Genomic DNA, 22,356 nt, shown 5'->3' on the forward strand with positions numbered 1-22,356 from the left:
CATTTTTTGTTTATGCATGTGTATATTATATATATGTTATTATAATGTATAAATATGTAAAATATTTGCACATAAACTCTCCTACAGATATTAAACTGTTTTCACAAAAGAATGAAGAAAAATGATGGGTGCAGAAGTTGAAAAGAATACTTTTACTTTATTGACATTTGTAGAGTGTGCATCTAAATATTTTACTTTGTGAATGTATTGCTATTTTCACAATTATATTTGTTATGGCTTAAAATGACAGAAAGGTATTTTCTCACAGTTCCAAAGGATAGGAGCCTGAAATCAAAGTGTCAGCAGGGCCAGGCTCCCTCTACACCTCTTTTGGACAGTCCATCCTTGTTCCTTGTAGCTTCTACAAGGTGTTTGCTAGTGATCCTTTAAGTTTCTTGTTTTATAGATGCGTCATTCCAATCTCTGGCTCCATCATCCCACAGACTTCTTTTCCCTTTGTTTCCCTTTGTTTTCCCTGTGTTTGTCTTCACATGGTGATCTCACATAAATTTATGTTTACTACTTGGAAGGAAGGTTATGACCAACCTAGATAGCATGTTTAAAAGCAGAGACATTACTTTGCCAACAAAAGTCCGTCTAGTCAAGACTATGGTTTTTCCAGTGGTCATGTATGGATGTGAGAGTTGGACAGTGAAGAAAGCTGAGCGCCGCAGAATTGATGCTTTTGAACTGTGGTGTTGGAGAAGACTCTTGAGAGTTTCTTGGACTGCAAGGAGATCCAATCAATCCATCCTAAAAGAGATCAATCCTGGGTGTTCATTGGAAGGTCTGATGTTGAAGCTGAAGCTCCAATACTTTGGCCACCTCATGCGAAGGGTTGACTCATTGGAAAAGACCCTAATGCTGGGTAGGATTGGGGGCGGGAGGAGAAGGGGACGACAGAGGATGAGATGGTTGGATGGCATCACCGACTCGATGAACATGGGTTTGGGTAGACTCCGGGAGTTGGTGATGGACAGAGAGGCCTGGCGTGCTGCAATTCATGGGGTCGCAGAGAGTCGGACACGACTGAGCGACTGAACTTAAGACCAGAAGATGAGATCCCTTAAACAAATTTGGCTCTCATCTAAAAGATGTCAAAGTATATGGTAGAGACTTCCCTGATCATCTGTGTGGTTAAGAACCTGCCTGTCATTGCAGGGAACATGGGTTCAATCCCTGGTCCAGGAAGATCACATATGCCTTGGGGCAACAAAGCCCGTGCTCTGCAACAAGAGCAGCCACTGCAATGAGAAGCCTGCACACAGCAACTAGAGAGTAGCCCCTACTTGTGCAAGAGAGAGCCTGCATGCAGCAAGGAAGACCCAGTGCAGCTATAAACAAATAAATAATTTTTTAATAGTATATAGTAGATGTACTTTACTCCTCAGTCTCCTCTATAGAAATTTAGAAGACTCCTGTATTTCAGAAGGGCCTACCATATAAAATTGCCTACAGACACTGAGGTCTACAGTTGTCAACCAATTACTGACAGGAAACTACAGGATGTTCCATAGAGGTGGCAGCTCTTGGGTTTGCATTAGCTTCCAGCAGTTGTTTCTACTGTCTCTGCCATGTTTCATGTTACTGTTATTTAGCTACTGAGATAATGTGCTTATATTTATAAAGGGTCTTGTGTGAACCTGCAAATAATTAAAGACACATTAGCTCCCTGGAGGGTCAACATGATTCCCTGAACAAGCCAAGACACCTAGGGACCTAATCATGCAATTTCCCTAAAAAGCTTAGCTTTGAGGAAGAAGTCACATCACTCAGCAATGAGTATTATAATTACTCACAGCAGTTTGCCTGGTGCTCTATAACATTCAATTTACAGAATTAAAGGTAATACAATTCAAAAGAAAAATAGCTGGTTTTAGAGAGTGAATGGCTATATCAACTATTGGAAATGTCTTTGGGTTAGAGCCTCCATATTAGGGTTCTGCAAGTTTTATACTTTTAATTAATAACCAATTTAGCTTGCTATAACTTCCATTAAGTTTCTCTAGGACAAAATAAGTCAGAAATTGATTTTTGATTATAAGCCAAAGAGCAAAAAAGCCGTAAGAACTGGGAAAATTTTGAAGAAAGAGGTCTACCAGGACTAATCTTCCCAAAAGGATAAAGACTAATCAGACAGATAAAGAACCAGATATAGTACAAAAACCCTATAAAATGCACTAGAAAAAAAAATTAATTTTTAAGAAAAAAAGTTTAACCTGTCAGAAAGAAGAGTTAGCAGTTTGGACAGGAAAAGAGCCAAATAAAATTCCAAGAATTACTTGAAGTCTAGAAGATGAAGCTTTAAATGTTCTCAAAAAGAATTGGGATGCTAAAGGACATAGTTTAAAGTTGTGACACATGACTTTCCTATAGTCTAATTTCCACTCAATGATTTCTAGCTTTTTAGAGTAGTTTTATACATTTATAGCTAAAAATGTATTTCATTGTTTATTTAATCATAGCATCAGAAATGTAATGGCATTATATTTAAATGACTCATTGGGTTTAAAATGAAAAATAAATGTCTCCCTCCCTCTCCCCTATCTACAATATTATCTAAAGGTAGGCGCTGTTAATAATTTCTTGGTCAAGAAAAAAATAAATTTCTTTGTCAACCTTGTATGTTTCATCTACTTTTTAAAAAAGTAGTGTACTACACTAATATACATGCTATCTCTGCCTGCAATGCAGGAGACCCAGGTTCAATTCCTGGGTTGGGAAGATCCCCTGGAGAAGGAAATGGCAATCCAGTCCAGTATTCTTGCCTGGAAAATCCCATGGACAAAGGAGCCTGGTGGGCTACAGTCCATGGGGTCGCAGGAGTCGGACATGACTTAGCAACTAAACCACCAACCACCACCATTCATGAACCTTGATTTTATTATTTAATAATATGTCTTAGGGCCTTTTTCATAACAGTATATATCTCTTCCCATGCTTTTAGTTACTGCACCATTCAGATGTACAATTATTTATTTACTCATTCCTTTATTAGTGACTATTTACGTTCTTCCCAGTTTACCCTTGCAGACAACTCTGAAATGAATAATCCTCACACATATATTATTGTACATATATTGTGGAGTTTGCTCTATCAAAGAGAATATACACCTACTAATTTTGGTGCCTGTGTGTGTACATGCTCAGTTGATCTGTTCTTTCTGACTCTGAGACCCCATGGACTGTAGCCCCCCAGGCTCCTCTGTCCATGGGGTTTCCCAGGCAAGAATATTGGAGTGGGTTGTCATTTCCTCCTCCAGAGAATCTTCCTGACCCAGGGATCGAACCCACATCTCCTGTGTGTCCTTTATTAGCAGGTGGATTCTTTACCACTGAATCACCAGGGAAGCCCCACTAATTTTGGTAGATGCCACTAAATTGTACACCTGAAGTTTAATCAGTATACACACTCTCCAAGAGTGTGGTTGAACACAGCCCTGGTTCCCAACCAGGCAGTCGGCAATGATAGATATTATGAAATATGTTTTGCCAATTTATTGGTTGAAAAATGGTGGTCAATGCTATTTGGATTTGAATGCCTTAAATTATCAACGTGATTGAGCGTCTTTTCACAATTGGTGATTTGCCTCTCTTTCTCTGTTGCTTTTCTTTTTCTATGTATATAGGTTTCCCCTGCTTTCAAAAAGTAAAATGTTCCTGAGAAACATTTCCCAAGCCAAAATGGTCTATGGAAAATCAATTACCTTAAGACATGTCTTGCTAACGGACACACGACGTAAATCAAGATAAAGCACAGACGCTCACAGACGGTTTGAAGCTATTGGCGCCTTGATCCTGAGTTGCTGAGTGTGGTTCCCAGGAAGGTGCTTGACGACGCCGGGGGTGGGTGATGCTTCTACGACAGTTCCCGGCAAAACAAATGCTGAATGTTTTTCTCACCTTTATTTTATAAAAGCAAAAATTTTCTTTAGACTTCTTTCAGTTAGCGAGAAATCAGGTGCTAAATATAAATCTTTTGTAAAAGTGAAGTGACAGCAAACTTCAGAAAAGTGAGGGATAGATGTACCCACCCATACTGTCTACCTTCCATCTGTATGTTGGGTTCTTCACCGCTTCCTTAATAATTTGTAGGTTTAAAAATGACCCCCTTATCAGCTGTATATAATTCTAATAATCTTTCTCAGGTTGTTAACAATGATTACGGAATTTCTTGATATTTAGAAAGATTTTAAAAAATATTTTATGTAAACTAATTTTACTCTTTACCATTAGTAGTGCTAGGTTTGGAATCTTCCAGACCTCTCTGCAGACCACTTACATGATATTTTCCTTGAAGATACATCACCTTTTCCCATTCGACTGTTGAGCAAAGAATAACATTACCAGTGTGAGGAACTGAGGAAATTTAATCAATGCATAATTGTTTTTAATCCTTATCATACTCTTAGGAGATAAAAGTATTTATCCCTATTTAAGGGTGATGAAACTGGTCTGAAGAACTTATGAAATTTGCCTAAACTCATAAAAGAAGTAAGTGGTGAGACCAGAGTTTAAATCTCGGGCAACATGAGCCTGAGTGGGAGCACTTTGCCTCTACAGCAGCTATTTCCTTTTGAGATTTCTAGTACGTCTTCAGCATTTACAACACTTATTTTTCATGTCTCTCTCCAGGAAATCTGCTGTATGGTAGGGGATGCATTAGTCTCTACATTCCCCAGAGCATAGCACAGGGCTTGGAAATTAGAAAGTGATGGAAAGTATTCACTGAAAGACTTATTAATCTGTGATAGTTGTTATAAACATTCAATTAGTTGTCCATGATTACCAGTTGCTAAAAGGGAGTCCGAAGAAAGAAATTACAGGTCTTTCCTCTGAGAATTTATAGTTTACTGAAAAAGGTAAACTACACATACTTATGAATGACTGAAAGATATTTATGAAAGAATATCTACTTAATCTCCAAGAGGCTGTGTTAATAATGAAGCTAACAAGTTTGTTCATAAATGGCTGAATTAATGAATGAATGGTTTTTCCTTGCCCTGCCAGTTATTATTTCTCCAAGATTGCTACTCTTGTCTTATTATTTTTAAAAATGTATCAATATGAACTTCTAACAAGAAAAAATTGAGTGTGTGGCTCAGTTTGGAAGCAAGGTATTATAGAGTAGAAATTCAGGACTAAGGTCAGATTCTGTGCTACTCTGCTGATATAGAAAAGCCTGATTTTTAGCTCAGTTCTCCAACTGAGTGCTAGATGAATGCTGCCAGTATGAGATGGTGAGCCAGTACAACTGGCTTTGAAACATGGCTTTGAAAAACTCCGTCTCATTATGGCATGCCACATATGCTAACATTTGACCCCTGGAAAAAATGATGGTATCATACTGAAATCTTAGAATTTTTTCATATTGCTCCCTAAATGGATTTCTCTCTACTTCATTCTTATGTTAAGAGCAGACAGAATTCTTACTCATATAAAAGGGATAGTACCTGAAGCTTTCCTCCCATTATCACGAGTGACAAAGCTAATCAAGAGATTGTATTATATTTATATAATCATATATATTATATAAATATGTTGTAGATATATAGCAGGGGTCCCTAACCCCCAGGCCATGGACCAGGACTGATAGGTGGCCTCATAGGGACTGGGCTGCACAGCAGGAGGTGAGCGGCAGGTTGACAAGCCAAGCTTCATTGTTTTTATAGCCGTTCCCCATCACTTGCATTATAGCCTAAGCTCTGCCTCCTGTCAGATCAGTGGTGGCATTAGATTCTCACAGGAGTGAAAACCCAACTGTGAAATGTACATGTGAGAGATCTAGGTTACGCAACGGCTCTTAATGAGAATCATCCCGAGACCACCACCACCACCACAACCCATCCCCTGGATCCGTGGAAAAATTGTCTTCCATGAAACCAGTCCCTGGTGCCAAAAAGGTTGGGAACCACTGATATACGGGATATGTCACAGGCTGAGTTATGCCCCCATCGCGGTCATGTGTTGAAGTCCTGACCCCCAGGACTTCAGAATGTGACTGTATTTGGACAGAGGGACTTCAAAGATGCAATTAAGGAAAATGAGGTCATATGGGTGGTACCTAAGCCAGTAGTGCTGATGTTCCTATTTGAAGAAGAAAGTTGAACACAGATGTGCACGCACACAGAGAGAAGAAGAGCCTATGAGGACAAAGGGAGAAGATGGCCACCTACAAGTCAAGGAGAGCGGCCTCAGAGTGAAATCAAACCTGCCGACACCTTGATCTCAGACTTCTAGCCTCTAGAACTGTGAGAAAGTAAGTTCTGTTGTTTAAGCCGCCCAGTCTATGGTGTTTGTTTTAGCAAACTTAAAAAAAACTAATACAGAATATAGATGTTTATGTACACATAAAACATATATATATATATACACACACATAGATAAATGCCCTTTATATATATATATATACACATACATATGTACATATATAAACATTCTTTCCTGGTATGTGGATAGCAAGCGAAGAAAAAAGTCTCACATCTCTCTTTCTTTCTAGATTGCAGACTCTCCTCTCAGAAATAAAGTAAAATACTAACAAAGTAAGCAGAAAGGAAAATAATACTATTTTTGACCTCTGTGCAATCTTTTCTAGAATTCCTGCAATGTAGCTCTTCATTTACATTGAGACGTTTATGTTCAAGGTTGTATTAACGTGGAAGAACTCACTCTTATTCCAAACATACAGAAATAATAGATAAAATATGATAGAGGACTCTTTTAAAATATATAGCTGAACCAGAAGGATAGAAAATAATTTGCTGTCTCCACCAGGCAGAGCCAAGCATCACATTGCAGGTTTCTGTAAGACCCAGGTCTAAGGACTGAAAGTTGGAATATACATTGAGAGAAAAAGAGAAAAGATGATAATACAAATTTGCTAAAAATATTAACAATTAGGGTAAAGTGCATATGGGTATTACAGGTGCTACTGATTTTTTTGTTTGCTTAATGTCAAACTTCAGTTTGAAATTGTTTTCAAACAAAAGATCTTTAAGTTAAAATCAGAAAGATACTTTAGGGTAACATTTTCACACCCAGGCTTTTCAGATATAGGTAGTACTCCAAGCTCTGAGCAAACGTCACGAAAATAAACACATAGGTACATATACCATTGCAAGGAGATCCAACCAGTCAATCCTAAAGGAAATCAGTACTGAATATTCATTGGAAGGACTGATGCTGAAGCTGAAACTCTGATACTTTGGCCACCTGATGTGAAGAACCAACTCATTGGAAAAGACCCTGATGCTGGGAAAGATTGAAGGCGGGAGGAGAAGGGGACGACAGAGGATGAGATGGTTGGACGGCATCACCGACTCGATAGACATGAGTTTGAGTAAGCTCTGGGAGTTGGTGGTGGACAAGGAAGCCTGGTGTGCTGCAGTCCACGGGGTCGCAAAGAGTCGGACACAACTGAGTGACTGAACTGAACATATAACACAGTGAAATCACAAGATACTAAAGATCTTCTGGAATGTACCAGAAAAAGCAGATAACCTGCAATGAGAGACAACTAGATTATTGCAGACTTTTCTTCATCTGCAATGAGAACCAGCAATAGAGAAATAATATCTTCCAATTTGAACCATCAAACTAGAATTCTATAACCAAATAAACCATCATTCCATGGACTGCGGTTAAAGAGGTTACCAGACGTATAAAGAGAGATTTAACTCGCAGATGTCACTGTAAGTTTGCTTGCTAAGATAGTGGTAAATGGATATCCAATAAGCTTACTGGGAATTAATGAAGAGCTCTTCAAAGCTTCTGTCATGTGACCTCACTGAACACACGGAGTTTTGCACTTGCTGTGGAAGGTCCTCCTGCTTCCACTGCAAAGAAATTGATGCAACTTCACCACCTCAAGTGTAAGAATCTCTCTTTCAGTTTGATTCTTGGTCTCTAGTCCCTGCTCACGTGTATGCATGTTTGTGTGACACAAGTACTTCTCTTTTAGTTGTTTAATTCTAGAGACTGTCTCTTTAAAATTCATTCTATTCACCTCAACCATAAACAGTAGAGTTGTACTAAGTGATCTTGGTTAACTGTATTGACTACATGGCTTTTATTTGGTTAGCACATTTCTTTATACAATATTTATGCTTAGATGGAGAACTCCATATAAATTCAACTAGGAGAAAATTTTCTTTTGTAGTTATTGGACACTTAGAGATGTACTATTAATTCCTCTTCAGCAAACAAACAAGCCCAAATAAAAGTATTCAAAATATAACTGTTTTGATCACGCTTTCAAATGGTATATGAAGTAGCCCACAAAAGGCAAATTGTATTCAAGGAAAAAATGATTATTTCTTAAAAATTGGTGCTGAGAAAGAGAAATGTGTGAAGTGTGAGGAAGTATGTAAGAAAAGCTTGAACATAGATGTATCTTACATTAAAATCTATCTGCTAAGAACTTCTGATTGGATAATGGCTAGGACGTCATAAAAATACATCATATTCTTTATTGCAGAGTGCCTGACACAATTACAATAATTTACTATGTCTGAGTTTGATCTATGAAGCAGGGCACCCAAAGCTGGTGCTCTGGAAACACCTGGAGGGATATGGTGGGGAGGGAGATGGAAGAAGGGATTTAGGATGGAGGAAATATAAGTATACCTATGGCTGATGCATATTGATGTATGGCAAAAACCATCACAATATTATAATTATCCTCCAATTAAAATTTTTAAAAAGCAAAAAAAAAATCAATTTAGACTTTTCTAGAAGAGGAAAGCAATATGCTGTCTTTTAAAAACTAGTACAGAAAAATAATAATTATGAGGGGATAACAGGCCCATTAATTTATTAAATACAAAGAGATAGCTCTATCTACCTCTTTCTTGCACTATTACTTTTTTTCTTTTTTTCTCTCTATTTCACTTATTTTTCAGACCTCTGTGTGCCCACTGTCTCTAGAAAGGGATGTGAAAAGGCAAAGCAGAGGAAAATGTTTTTCAGGATTTGGTTTCTAAGGCTCTAAGCCTTAAGGAAATACAGAGGATTCTAGGCTTACCAACGTATTTAGAGGCAGAGAGGAATTTTCTCCCACTTTCTCCTTAAACCAAAATGAAACAAAATTGAAAATACTTCAGGTTCAAATTAGAAGGGAGAGAAGGGAGGATAATGAATTTGGGAAGAAGTAAGAGCTGGAGAGAGGGCACCCTTAGGGTCACCCTAACAGGAAGGAGGAAAGTTGCAACAACCAACGAAGAGCCTTAGCCACAGGTGTCCTTGGGGGTCCAAGGAGCTGGACCTGAGTGAGCTGACCAGCCTGCACTTGTATAAGCAGAGTGTGCTGCCTCACCACAGGCGTGATGCTAACTGAACTTCCCCTTGTGACCTTTTGCAGATTCTTTCTCTGGAACATTGTGCTGGAGGATCACAGGTGATCCCTATCAGTGCCCACAGGGGTGAAAATGACATCCCTAAATGCCACTGGATGAAAGGGGATGGATGAGTTTTATATGGATGAGAAAGTCCCTTGTTCCTGAGACCTGGTAATGTTACCAAACCAGGTCTCATCACCTGACTCACAGCAAAGCCAATTTATTGATGCTAGGTTATGGTGAAGGAAAGTACAGTGTTTATCGTAGGGCCAAGCAGGGAGAATGGGCAACTCTTGCTCAAAAGACCAGAACTCCCTGATGAATTTCAGGGAAGGGTTTCAGGAAAGGAAAAAAGAGGGAGAGGGTGGCAGGGTACCTGATCAACCTGTGGACATTCTTCTGATTGGGTGGTGGTGAGGTAGCCAGGTGGTATTTTGGGAATCAACATCAACTTTCTGGTTCCAACCAGTCTGGAGTCTACATAGTGGACGTCAGCAGTTGACTTCTTTCACCTGATGTGGGCTTTTGTATCTGTAAAACAATGCAAAGATATGGTTAAGGATTTTATTTATAGCCCCTGAGGAGGAACTAAAGATTCTTGACTTTGGTTTATGACTGAACTGTTATTATTTTGTCTTGTTTGACTGCTTTCCTTTATTTTGGCATTTTCTCACTTTTCTAATTAAGCTTGCTCTATAGAACTCAAGGAAGGCTTAGGAGGCTAAAACATTTCTATAAATGAGAGATGGGGATGGGGGGAATGGGCCCCTGGGAAGGCCCCAAAGGGTCTTGCTCAGTTTCAGTAAGACATATCACTACTACAGAGCCCTCCATCAATGTCAGATAGGCAATATCTAAATGGCCCCTAGAAGTAAGATTTTACTGAAGACATTCATTTAAAAAAAGAAGTCTTTTATTTAGAGTTGAGAAAAATAAAATAAAAGTAAAATAAACACCTCAGTTATGAAAGAGCCACAATGTTTGCTTTCTATCTTTTTCTTATTGTTAGTTCTGAATTAACTAAATCTATAATTTGAAAATCAAGGTAAATTTGTTTAAAATAAATGAAAACATTTGAAAATCATGCCAAAAATCTGAATAACTATTAAAAATTTTTAAATAAGGATGAAAAATTAAAGCATTCATAATACCAATATTCAGAGACAAATACTTTTAACATTTTAATGTGATTTTCAAGCACATTGTGAGAGATGACCATTCAGATGTAAAGAAGTTTACTTTGTAAAAGTGTGATTTCATACTATCTTTTCATCCTACAAGGCAAGTGTTGAACATGACAAAACGGAGCCACCTATTGTAGAGTGGAAACCAACACAACTTTGTTAACCAATTACCCTTCCATTAAATTTTTTCTTTTTAAAGTGGAAAAAAATGGGAACCACCATGAGGGCACGAAGGTGTCTCTGTAGGTAAAAAGTTGATTACTTTTTATTGAATTATCAAGAAATTCATAGTTTTCTAGTGCATACCAGCAATGGTCTGGTAGACTGTTTACACTGTTTTTATTGATTTATTTTGTTTTTACTCTTTATGTCAGTCAACAATTACCACAACAATGCTGAGTAACAAATCCACTCCAAACGTCGTGACTTAAAGTAGCAATCATTCATTCTTATTTATGTGTCTGTTCATCATTTAGTTTGGAGTAGATAGGACTTGGCTCCAAGTTGCAAGTTGAATCCAGATCTGCCCTACATGTCTGTCTGGGAACCAACAGATTACTTAAGTTATGTTCTCCGCCTGGTGATGGCACAGGTGCAAGAGAGCAAGTCCAACCACACTCGCACATTTCAAGCTTCTGCTTGCTTCACACCTCTGAACAACCTATTGGCCATGACAAGTTGATGGGCCAGTTCAAAGCCAAAGGCAGCAATGTGCTCTATACCTGAGAGGAGACCAAAGAGAGTCACATCTCCAGCAACACTTAGAAGTATGCTCGTGCAGATTGGAGGGCAGGAGAATTACTGAGTAACAATAGAATCTATTCCATTAAATTTCAGTACAAACATTGGATATCATAAGTTTGCTTTGTCAATTCTTGAAGTGATTCTATACTGTTAAGGTCAATGGTACTTACATTTTTGATTTATAAAAATTTGCCCTATGACAGCTTTTCATGGATGACTCACTTTCATAAGATAGGAGAAGAAGCACACATTTTTACTGAGTTTGTCCTCACTAGGGTGTTCTGTAACCCCTTTTCTATGACAGTAACTAGTGACAGCAATATTAATTCTAATTCCTGATTCTATTTTAAATTTCCCTTGTAAACTATAAGAAGTTTACACAGGTAGAACAATTATTTTACACACAAAATATTCCCTAAACAGGGCAGTAGAAAGGCCAGAGACCCCAAGAAAAGAGGAAGTCAGATTCAAGAACTAAGACCCTGAAACTGCTTGTAGGGATCAGAAACTAAGGGAAAGGGAAGAAGGCTCTTGGGCTGCTGTGAAGTCAAGTAAGAAATTTTCAAGAACTGGTCCACTGAGTTTTCAAGAACCTGTCTTCTTGCTTTCGTAAAAGCAAAACCATAAATAAAAACCAACAAAGTGACTCTGAAAAGAGTGCTCCAAGGTAGCTGCTTGTTTCAAATCACATGTGCTGCTGCTGCTTTTGCTATGTGTTTTCATCTCAACAGTCCTGGAAAGAATCTATTAGTTTTTCCTCCTCTCTTCCTTTCTTCCTGCCATCTTTCCTTCCTCCCTCCCTCCCTTCCTTCCTTCCCTTCCTCTCTCTCTCCTGTCTCTCTGCCCTTCCCCTCTCTCTCCCCTTCCCCTCTCTCTCAATCTTGTCCTCTCTTAAATAAGCTTTTTTCTATATATATTCATAAATTTGAAGCAATGTGAAAGCCCATTTAAGTTTACACCTCTGCTATTAGACTGGACCACACCTAAAATAACCTAGACAGAAAAGAAAAAAAATATGGCAAGAGTTGGCAAACTTCCAGTTGGAAGTTTGCTAATATCAACATTTCAGGAGGCTGGTGTGCCAGGTGGCAGGAGGAAATAGACTTGTATTATATGGGATGTATGAGCTACTGGCACTGACTTGAAGCAGTGCTGCTATTGTGGCCATGCTTGGTCTTGATGAAATCAAGCTTAGGTTGAGCCTGGCGTAGCTCTAGGCTAAGCTGTTGGTTAAGATTGATTTGCTGGGACAAGCAATGACTTCCCTAGAACTGCAAGCATTTAATATAGTGTGACTATTTACGTCACCTCCTGCCAAGTTTGCCATACAAAGCTATTGTTGACAAGCTCTAGCCAGCAGATATTGAGCAAGTCATGTCATGTGTTTTCCCTTTCCAAACCTTTCAGTGGCTAAGAAATTCAGATGCCTGTGCTTCACACATAAGTTCCTTCATAATTTGACTTTTGAGTAGCTTTCTAGCTTCATCTGTAGTAATATTCTGTCCTCCTCTTGCTTCATGCAGTGGCATAGTAAATGTTTCACTATCAGCTCTCTGGAGAAGAAAGTTGAGTGCCTGCTTTGCAGTGATTCTGAGTTCTGTGGTAAATATCCCTATTTCAGCTGATTTTAAGCTACCAGTGTGAAATCACTGAACGTGGAGTGAGGAGGAGGTACATACAATATCTTGCAAGTTTACAGGAGCCAACTCAGGCACACCACTGACTCTAGACCTTCCCACAGCCTAGAATGTTCTTCACCTTTTTTACTCCTACTCTGCCTTCAGCACTCAGCATCACTGATACCTGTCCCCCAACCCCAAGTCATCTGAGTTATATGCCTGATGTCTGTGTTTCTATGTCACACTGTGGAAGGGTACTCTCCTTTCTTCTTTTAATGAGTATTTATTGAGTGTTTTCTTTATTTCACACATCAGCTTAAGTGCAAGAGAAATTCTATTGAACAGAGCAAATGACTCAGACTCAGGGCACATTTGCTTAGCCTTGTAAGAAAGGAAGACAAACAGTATGTGTGGTAAGTGCAATGGAGTGGCACCAGCATGGAGCACAGTCTACAAGCATTTTCAGTATTTCACTGTGAGAATAAGATGAGAAGAAATCCAAACTGGAAGGAATAAAATAGTACATTTTTGAGATATCTCACCTCCCAAAATGTTAGTGAACATCCCAGACCTAGTCTAGAGAAATGCAGTAAACTTGTGTAGTAAATGAGATCGGTAAGAGATCCTGCCTTCATTCTTTCCCACATCTGCCCCTAAATGTGGAATGAGTAACTGACCTGATTTAACAAATCAGAATACTTCATCTACTTGACAGCAGTGATTATCTAAAAGATAGACCTTTGACCCAAAGCGGCTAATTATATTATCTTTATCCTGGGATTCATGTAGAGTCCCGGGGAAAAGAAGCCATCTTTCACCTCTACTCATGCTTAATAAGCTGGAATGTTATAGGACTGAGATTACCAGAGGGCCATTTTCCCTGATATTTGGAAGCATGAAAATGCCAAGCAGAAATGGAAATGAGAAGAGAGAGAAAATGGGTTGAGTTGAAGCTCCAGTTCAATTCCCTGAGCTGCTAGGTCTGCCAGCTCTTGCTTTGGTCCACTACACCACCCAATTGTACTTCTCAGTTGTCTGAGCCCACATGTCAAGGCTTGCTTTTGCTGGTTTGAGTGAGAGTTCTGTGATTACAACCAAACGTTTCCCAACAAATATAGTGACCCTAGATGTGAGCTGGAGGAGGTTAAGACTGGCTTATAAAAGCTGCACCTTCAGTGAGGCCCTCATTTCATGTTCCTCCTGTTTCTTCCTCTACCTAGAATCTGTGTGGGCTTCCAGATGGCACGGAGCACATGGACAAGGCCCACAAACATGAAGAAGAGGAAGTCCCTCTGCAGGGACTTACCACTTATAACAAACGCATCCAGACAATATGACAGAAAACTACCAGGTAAATTGGGGAAGCCAAGAAGAAAGTAGTCAACTGTAGACAGGGGTGAGGAATAGAAGTTTTTAAAAGCAGCTCTTTAATAGTAGTTAATTCTTACTAAGCTACTCCTATATTTCTCTTTGGGTTTCCCAGGTGGTGCAATGGTGAAGAATCCACCTGCCAATGCAAGAGTCACAAGAGACGCAGATTTGATCCCTGGGCCAGGAAGATTCCTTGGAGAAGGGAATGGCCACCCACTCCAGTATTATTGCCTGGAGAATTCCATGGACAGAGGAGCCTGGAAGGCTGCAGGTCCATGGGGTGGCAAAAAGTAGGACAAACTGAGCACAGCACAATATTTCTCTTTACATGGGCTTATCTCATTTAAACCTTTTCAACTGTTAATGGCTATGGGCCATTATTCTCCCCATCTTTCAGATAAGAAAACTAATTGAGATTGCAGAAAATGCCCAAGTTTCCAGTTCTAGTAAGTTAGAGAGCCAGGATCTGATCCTGTTTTACTCTAAAGCCCAGTGGGATGAGTGTTAAAGTTGTTCCACAATTGATATCACAAAGAGAAAGAACATATAAGGGAAGTTTTTGGCTGAATTAAGAAAATATTGTAATTACACAGAACCCAATTCACTGCCAATAAACAAACACAAACCCCAAGTGTTCAGTCATCTAAAACTATTGGAAATGCCACTTATTCCTCTTAGTTAGGTGTATTACAGACTCAACATTAATTAGAGAAAAACCTAATTAACTTTATGTAATCCACTTTCCCTCAAATTTACTGGAACCTGAAGACATCTTGGGGGGGAATCTCTTTATATAATAAAAAGTTAATATCCCATGGGATACTTTTGAGGAAATGCTTCTCTTTTTCAGAAGAAAGCATGAAATGTCGAAGGCCATAACAAAGTGAAATCAATTAATCAATACATCTGTACTGAGTAGCTTTAATACACTCAGCACTGTGCCAGGAGCTATTTATGGGCAACAGAAACAGCGTAAGTAACAGGGGCAATCTAAATTTCAAAGACTTCAAAGCAAAGCAATAAAATACAATAATTAAAGCTTCAAGTCAATCCAACAATTACCCATTAAATTATTGTGCATTAAATTTAAACAGTCTCTTTTGTAAGCTCTGCTGTGGTTACTGAATTGAGTAAAACTAGTTCCTGCCTTCAAGGAACTTACAATCTAGAAATGGGGAGTTAGAGAAGAGGAAATATTAGTGAGTTGGAGAAAGCAGAACAGACTTTTTTGAAGAAAACTGTATGTTGTCTGAAGGAGTTAGCTTGAATTTTTATTATTTTTAATAAATAAAGACCTAAAATTACTAACTAAACAGTGTCTACAAAAGAAAAGGTATTGCTATCCACAAGACATAAAAGCTCCTAGGAAAAAATAATAAAAATCCAGAAAAACCAATAGGAAAATAGAGAAAGACTACAACAGGCAGTCATACTCAATTATGCTTATATACTCAAAACATTATAAATTGTCAATAAGCATTGAAAAAATGCCCAACCTCACTAATAATCGGGGAAATACAAATAAAAACAAGGTGAATATTTTTCATCCAACCAATTAGAAAAAAGATTTAAAGGTTGATAGTGCCTATTGTTGGAAATGTTGCAGAGAATTGCTGCTGCTGCTGCTAAGTCGCTTCAGTTGTGTCCGACTCTGTGCGACCCCATAGACGGCAGCCCACCAGGCTCCGCCATCGAGAATTAGGTATTTGCAAAGAGTTGGCAGAGCATAAAACAAGATAGTTTAAGAGCAATTTGCTTGTACCTATCAAATAAAACGTCAGTTCCCTGTGATTCAATCAATCCACTTCTAACAATCTATCCCAAAGAGACCGCAGAAAATTTGCATAAAAATGTGCATTTATTGCAAGTTATTTTAATCACAGAACATTTTGAAAAGCCCATCATGACTGCAGAGGCATGGTTAAAATATATGACGGTGCATCCATTCGATAAAATTCTCTGCAGTAGCTAAAAAAAATGCGCTAGATCTCTTTGCACTGACTAAGTTCTCCAAGACAGTGGAAAAATCAAATTGCAAAACAATGTGTATTGTGTGGTTCCTTTTAAATTAGAATATATACTTATAAATCTATGAATAGATGTACATTTGTGTGTGGCTAGATGAATACACGAATGAGAGGATTGTTTTACAATTATTAATGCCAGTTACCTTTGGAATGAGGAGTGGAGTTACAGGTTATGATGGATAGGAATTTTCACATTGTACTCTATGTACTAATATGTCTATTTTGCAGTGAGAATATGTTCTTGCAGTATTTATGCAGTTTAAAAAATAAACAAAAAGGTATTTAAAGAAAGTAGAATTAAGACGGGGCTTCCCTGGTGGCTCAGCTGTAAAGACTCTGCCTGCCAATGCAGGAGATGCAGGTTTGATCCCTGGGCCAGGAAGATACCCCTGGAGAAGGAAATGGCAACCCACTCCAGTATTCTTGCCTGGGAAATCCCATGGACAGAGGAGCTGATGGAATATAGTCTATGGGGTCACAAAAGAGTAGGACATAACTTAGCTACCAAACACCAACATCAAAGAATCAAGATAAAGATTGAGTGCAAGCTGAGAGAGATGAGTTTGCATGGGATGGTGATGAATCTAATCTAACTAGGGCTGTGGATGCATCTATAGTAGAAACAGGAATTAAAGTTTAATGAGAGACAATTGGGACTAAGTTAAAGAGACCCTTGGAACAAGAAAGAGCAGTTCAGGTTTTATGCTATAGCTTCAGTATTTGTTAAATTCATTAGGATTGTGAGGAAGGACCATAAAACCTCCACATCACCACTGTGCTGCTCTATTTGACCTTAGGTCAGGGAGTGTGGTAAGGATCAAATTCAGATGAATTTCATATCATACCACCTAAAATTCTCCATTTTCAAGGTCAACTTTCGTTTGCCCCTACTTTGGTTGTTAGATCAATAAGATGAAGTCAAGATAGCATGATTAGTTTCTCTCAAAGCAAAACTACCAGCTGCTTTATAAAGAAGTTTCCAAATCCACTTGTTTTAGAAGAGGTCAGTTGGGGCTAGCTAGCAGGAGTTCGAATTGTATGGATTTGTTTCCATTATACAACAATTGCAAGAAGAAGCTATATAAATCTAAAAATTGGCAAGAGCTTTGTGATTGCCTTCCTTCCAGTAGCTTCCCATTTCTCTCAAATAAAATCTCACTTCCTCACTCTAGCTTAAGGCCCTTGGTGACCCCTTCCCATAGCAACCCCTCAGACTCAACCTCTCCCTTTTCGATTCTGATTCTACCACAAAGGCAAGTTATCACAGTGCTGTTTCCATGGTTGACCAAGTCTGCTGGGCATTCCCATGGGCATTTGCTACTGATAACACCATTTGGGAAAGGGGACTGTTGTCTTTGCCAATCCTGCCTCCATCCTCTTTTCTTAATTCCCATGGAATAGCAGAGGTCACGCTTTTACTTCAGACTTTACTGAGGGCTGGGATTCATTTGGGAAAGGAAGTTCATTGCAGGAAAGAGAAATAAAACTGCCACTAGAAGAGGCTATTTTGAGAACCCATAGGCTCCAGGCCTCCCTTAGAATCCATTATAGGACTTCTTGTTGGCCTAATTCCTGGCCTGCTGCCATTAGTGGGGCCAGTTTACTCAGCAGTGAGACTTCTGAACATTTATTTTCTGAACTTTAAAGTTCAGTTCAACTGCTGAAAGATTTGGAGAGAGGAAAAGGTTCATTGCCCATTAGGTCCCACCTTAGAGAAGCTAATGAACCCTTTTGTGCCTCAGTCTCCTTTTTTGTAAAATGTGAAGAATAACAGTATAGCGTCCCTATAGGGTTATTGTGAATTAAATGTTAACATAAGTAAAACTTTTAGAGCAGTATCAGGCTGGGCTACTAAGTTCTGAATAAGCATGTGTTATTAATATCCACCGGAGAAGGCAATGGCAACCCACTCCAGTACTCTTGCCTGGAAAATCCCATGGACGGAGGAGCCTGGTAGGCTGCAGTCCATGGGGTCTCTAAGAGTTGGACACGACTGAGCGACTTCACTTTCACTTTTCACTTTCATGCATTGGGGAAGGAAATGGCAACTCACTCCAGTGTTCTTGCCTGGAGAATCCCAGGGACAGGGGAGCCTGGTGGGCTGCCGTCTATGGGGTCGCACAGAGTCGGACATGACTGAAGCGACTTAGCAGCAGCAGCAGCATTAATATCCACATCACCCGTTGAACTTGCTGCCACATTTCCATTACCTTACACTTTTGCAGTTGAATATTTTAGCATAGGTGAGGAATTTACATTTTTTTTTCTAGTAAATTCTATCGGTTGGCTTGGGATCATTTTTCTAAACCAGTGGAAAGATTCTATCATCTAACATATAGATTATTATGTCTAAGTACTATAGCATATCACAGAAATTGTCTCTCATTGTGAAAAATGATGTCTTTTTAAAGCATAGTGATTGAGGGCCTACTATTTACTATGTTCCTGAAGGCATGTGTGTGTTTGTGTGCACACAAGTGTTTAAGGTAGGGATATAACCTCCTCATCTCAAAGGTGAGTATCAGTTTTTAATAAGACCACAAATAATCTAAATGTTTAAATAAGAGTTTGAGATGAGGTGGGGTAAGCGGGACACTGGCTTGTGAGCTGAGTTTGAAAGCACCATGTCATAAAGATCTAGCTTAGCATCACTGATGGCTTGGTAGTTTTTATTAAAGAAACTTATCTCGTAGAAATGCATACCAGATAGAAAAGTTTCTAATTTTTTTTCTTATCCCTTAAAATTTAAAAGTATTTAAATATACTGCACCTTCAGGGCATGAACAGAGTGAGGTTATCTTTGTTTAACCAAAACAGGGCAGCCTATAAAGCCTGAAAAAAAAAACAAAAAAAACAAATGTAGGGCAAATCACAAGAAGGCCTATTTTACGGAGTGAGTAGTAAACCAGGAGGTGATCAGGCCAATACATTCTGTGTCTTTAAAACGATTTCAAATTTATTTGTGGAAAGGGTACTACTTTGGGAATGCAAGCTTGGTGGATAGACAACTATAAAATAAATTTTTGTGAGCTCATAGATTTTAAGTTTTTTGGGAATTTAGAGCACAGGATGGCAGGAGAAAGTGTGCATGATACCCAGTGTTATGAGAAAGAGAAGAAAGTGCTTTTGGTAGCCAAGGGGCCTGCACAAAGTAACATGCCCAGGAAAGACTTGAACCTGTCCTGCCCTAGTCAAGAAGCATTTCAGGAAGGGTGAGCAGGAGATGTGCCTCTACTGTTGAAGACTGCAGTGGTCCAAGTAATGCAGATGGACGTTTCCTCTTATAATTCACAACGCATGTGATGTATTCCAGGCTGTACAACAAATCATTTTGTGTTTTCTTTCTGCAAGACAGAGGATTTGGGGCATATGATCTCTGAATGCTTTTATCTCTCTAGAATCTAAAGACTCCATAAGGGATCACAGTCATTCCTAATTCTCCTAAAGAACACATACTCACTGTCAGCATCAGAACTGGACTGATTAAGTTTGACAACTCTTGGGTACTCATAGTGATAAGGAAGCACACTGAAGCTGGAGTATCCATAAAGAGGCTGAAGGTACCACCCATTCATGCAATCAGACAGCAAGCATTTCCGCCTCCCCGCTATATTCCAGGCACTGCACCAGGCACTGGGGATGCAGAACCAGGCGAGACATGCACTGCTCAGGGAAGCCGTCCCAGTGGAGAAAAGATTAACAAGCTTGTCCTAGAGCACATGGCAGTACAGAGGCAGGCAGCTACCTTGGCCCAAGTTGTCCTTAGAACAGAAGTGAGGCTCAGAGCACTATCTCAGTTCTAAGCAAGACAGCAGGATTGTAGGAGCTTTCTCTTGACTGACTGGCAAAAGGGTGGCATTTTAAAACAAGCCAAACAGATATCCATCCTTGACGGAGACCCTGGCGCGTGGCAGTTGATTCTGCCGATTTTTCATGGACGGAAAGACCGAGCAGAGCAGAACGGGTGAGTCTCTGCAAGTAGAAGAAGTCTCTCAAAAGGGGCTGTGTTTCCTAAAGGGCGCTCCAGAAGGGCTGAACTACTTCCATCCGGGAGAAAAAAGACTCTGGCAGTGTAGGCACGGGAGGGTGTACGTCTGGAGTCATTTCAAGGCTTTTTCCATCTTGCCTGATGTGACAACAAGGAAGGATTTGTTCGTTTTATTTATTTATTTCCCATTTTGAAAGATTTCGCTTTGCCCCTCTTCCCCCCTTCCAGCCACTCAGGTTTGGGTTTTCCATATGACTCAAAATTCCTTCCGAAAGTGGAGTCGAATTCATGAAAGTGGTGGAAGCGCGGAGGGGTAGGGGTGGGGGTGGGGGTGGGGGTGGGGGTGGGGGTGGGGGGGAAGGGGGGTGCGGGGGCGGGCTGGGAGCCCCAGGGAGTCTTCACTACCGACATTCCCACTCAGCCCCCGGCGCGAGCGGTGGCCGGCCTGGGGAATCCAGCCTGCGCTTGGCCGGCGGAGATACTAGCGAAGCCCGGGCGGCCGGGACCGGGTGACTGGGCGGCGGGCGCGGGAGGGTCGGCGGCCGGCGGCGCTGCAGCAGCCTCGGCACGGCCGCCGCCGCCCGCGGGCGCGAGTGTGCGCGGGTGTGGAAGGCCGGCGTGCGGGCCGCGAGGGGTGTGCGCGCGTGAGGCGGAGTGGGGCTCGCCCCTCGCCGGCGCCTGCCGCCCGGCTGGTGATCGCTCTCCGGCGGTCTCCAATACCCTCGGCTCCCCTACGGCCGTTGATCCTGGCGGGGGGAGGGAGAAAGTGAGAGTTGGTGTCATCACCATCCATTGTGAGGAGGGGAAGAAATTGGAATCCAGCAGCGGCGAGCAGCAGCTGGGCGGTCACATCTGGGAATGCAAAGCCGACCTCCCCCTCCTCCTCCTCTGCCACCACCGCCTCCTCTCTCACCCGGGATCACTTCCGAAACCACTTCGCCTTCAGCCCCTGCCTCGGCCAGAGGTTTCATTTTTAACTGAATATTTACGAAAGCTGGAAGCGTGCGAGGGGGTAGGGTGGGGTGGAAAATAGCGACTGCTTCTTTTCCAGGGATTTATTTAATGGGGATGTGTTCAAGGCAAGAGCGAATTCAGAAGGATATCGACGTCGTGATCCAGAAGTCCAGAGCCGAGAAGGACTGCCTGTTTGCAGGTGAGTTCTCGCCTTTCCAGAGCCTCGGACCCAGCGCCAGCTTCCTCTGCCCGCCCGTCACCCCCTTGCCCAGTTTTCTGGCCGCGAGGTGTGTGCCTGGGGATGGGGGGTGGGTTGCACGTCCCCATTCTGGGGTTCATTTGGCAACAGCTGCTGCAGCGGGAGCAGGAGCCAAAAGGGGGAGGGGGCAACAGCCTCTCCCCTTTTCCCCTCCCCCCCGTCTGGGGCGGTCACCAGCTTTGGGGACAGAACCCTGGTGGCCCGAGCGGGGGTCTAGGCAAGGAGCCGTGCATGGTATTTTTAGTCCCCCGTAGACGCCTGGAGCGTCCGATCCCGCCTCCGAGGTTTCAGCAGCAGCGACCCAGGCGGCTGGTAGGACCCGCCGGGTTTGCGCAATGGGCAGAGCGCCGGCGGCCAGGAATGGAGCCCGCTGCGCTGCGCGGCGCTGGCTGGCTGCGCCCGGCGCCGAGGCCCCCCGGTGGGCAGCGCTGGGCCGATCTCCGGCCGCTTCGGCTCCCTCTAGTACCTCCGACTGGCAGTGTCACGCCCCGGAAAGAAAAGAGATGCCCTAGGTCCATGAGGCGCCCCGAGCCTCTGCCTGGGGGGTCGTCTTTCGTCCATTTTGCTCCCCCTGGAGAGGGACAGGATTTTGCGCCCCCAGCCGCGAGCTCGGCGGGGGCCGCTTCCGGCCGCCGGGACCGGGAAATTCCCGCCGTTGCCATGGCACCCGGCACTTGTTGCGGGGGGCAGCTACGCGCGGCACCCGGCTCGGGGTGCGCAGCATCCCCTCCGGCACCGCTCGGAGAGGGGAACTCGGGGTTCTCCAGCTCTCGTCTCCCGCCCAACCAGGCCTCCCCTTGGCTCCATCAAATAAGGGGTCCGAGTCAGGACCAGGGTTGAAAATCCACTCCGGGGGTAGCTTTTAACAAGACTTT

At 41.5% G+C, this 22,356-nt stretch overlaps 2 protein-coding genes across 8 annotated transcripts in view; one reads left to right on the forward strand and one right to left on the reverse strand.

The window, feature by feature from the left end:
- Window positions 1-465: 465 nt before the first annotated feature.
- LOC145517992 (uncharacterized) lies at window positions 466-22,343 on the reverse strand. 5 transcript variants are annotated; one of them, XR_014062477.1, is made up of 4 exons: window positions 21,948-22,125; window positions 9,712-9,866; window positions 3,708-3,903; window positions 466-864 (listed from the first exon to the last, which is right to left on the reverse strand). XR_014062477.1 is itself a non-coding variant. In XM_081521349.1 (2 exons), exons 1-2 carry the CDS (start codon window positions 22,141-22,143, stop codon window positions 20,686-20,688), a joined length of 525 nt encoding a protein of 174 aa, XP_081377475.1. In that variant the 5' UTR covers window positions 22,144-22,343; the 3' UTR covers window positions 19,215-20,685. The 5 variants fall into 5 exon arrangements, 1 of the variants encoding a protein (XP_081377475.1); XR_014062478.1 differs by having other exon boundaries at window positions 466-753; window positions 21,948-22,121; XR_014062479.1 differs by lacking the exon at window positions 3,708-3,903 and adding an exon at window positions 19,051-19,112 and having other exon boundaries at window positions 466-753; window positions 21,948-22,112.
- Window positions 19,189-22,356, forward strand: part of PARP8 (poly(ADP-ribose) polymerase family member 8) — a 200,278-nt gene continuing 197,110 nt past the window's right edge. The window contains exons 1-2 of one of the 3 annotated variants that reach the window (XM_081521336.1): window positions 19,189-20,244; window positions 21,320-21,421. In XM_081521336.1, coding sequence (XP_081377462.1) covers window positions 20,214-20,244; window positions 21,320-21,421 — 133 coding nt within the window. In that variant the 5' untranslated portion in view covers window positions 19,189-20,213. Of the gene's footprint in view, window positions 20,245-20,628; window positions 20,778-20,873; window positions 21,233-21,319; window positions 21,422-22,356 lie in introns of those variants that run through there. The other 2 variants (XM_081521337.1, XM_081521335.1) reach the window with 2 other exon arrangements.

The sequence above is a fragment of the Giraffa tippelskirchi genome, chromosome 8, assembly GCF_054371585.1.
Source record: "Giraffa tippelskirchi isolate mGirTip1 chromosome 8, T2T-mGirTip1v1.2.pri, whole genome shotgun sequence".
NCBI lineage: Eukaryota > Metazoa > Chordata > Mammalia > Artiodactyla > Giraffidae > Giraffa > Giraffa tippelskirchi.

Coding starts and splice junctions, on each gene's coding strand:
- LOC145517992 (XM_081521349.1), bottom strand. CDS start 22,143: ATGGCAACGGCGGGAATTTCCCGGTCCCGGCGGCCGGAAGCGGCCCCC. Junction 21,015..21,947: donor CGTGACACTGCCAGTCGGAG/GTACTAGAGGGA, acceptor TCCCCCCGCCAG/GATCAACGGCCGTAGGGGAG.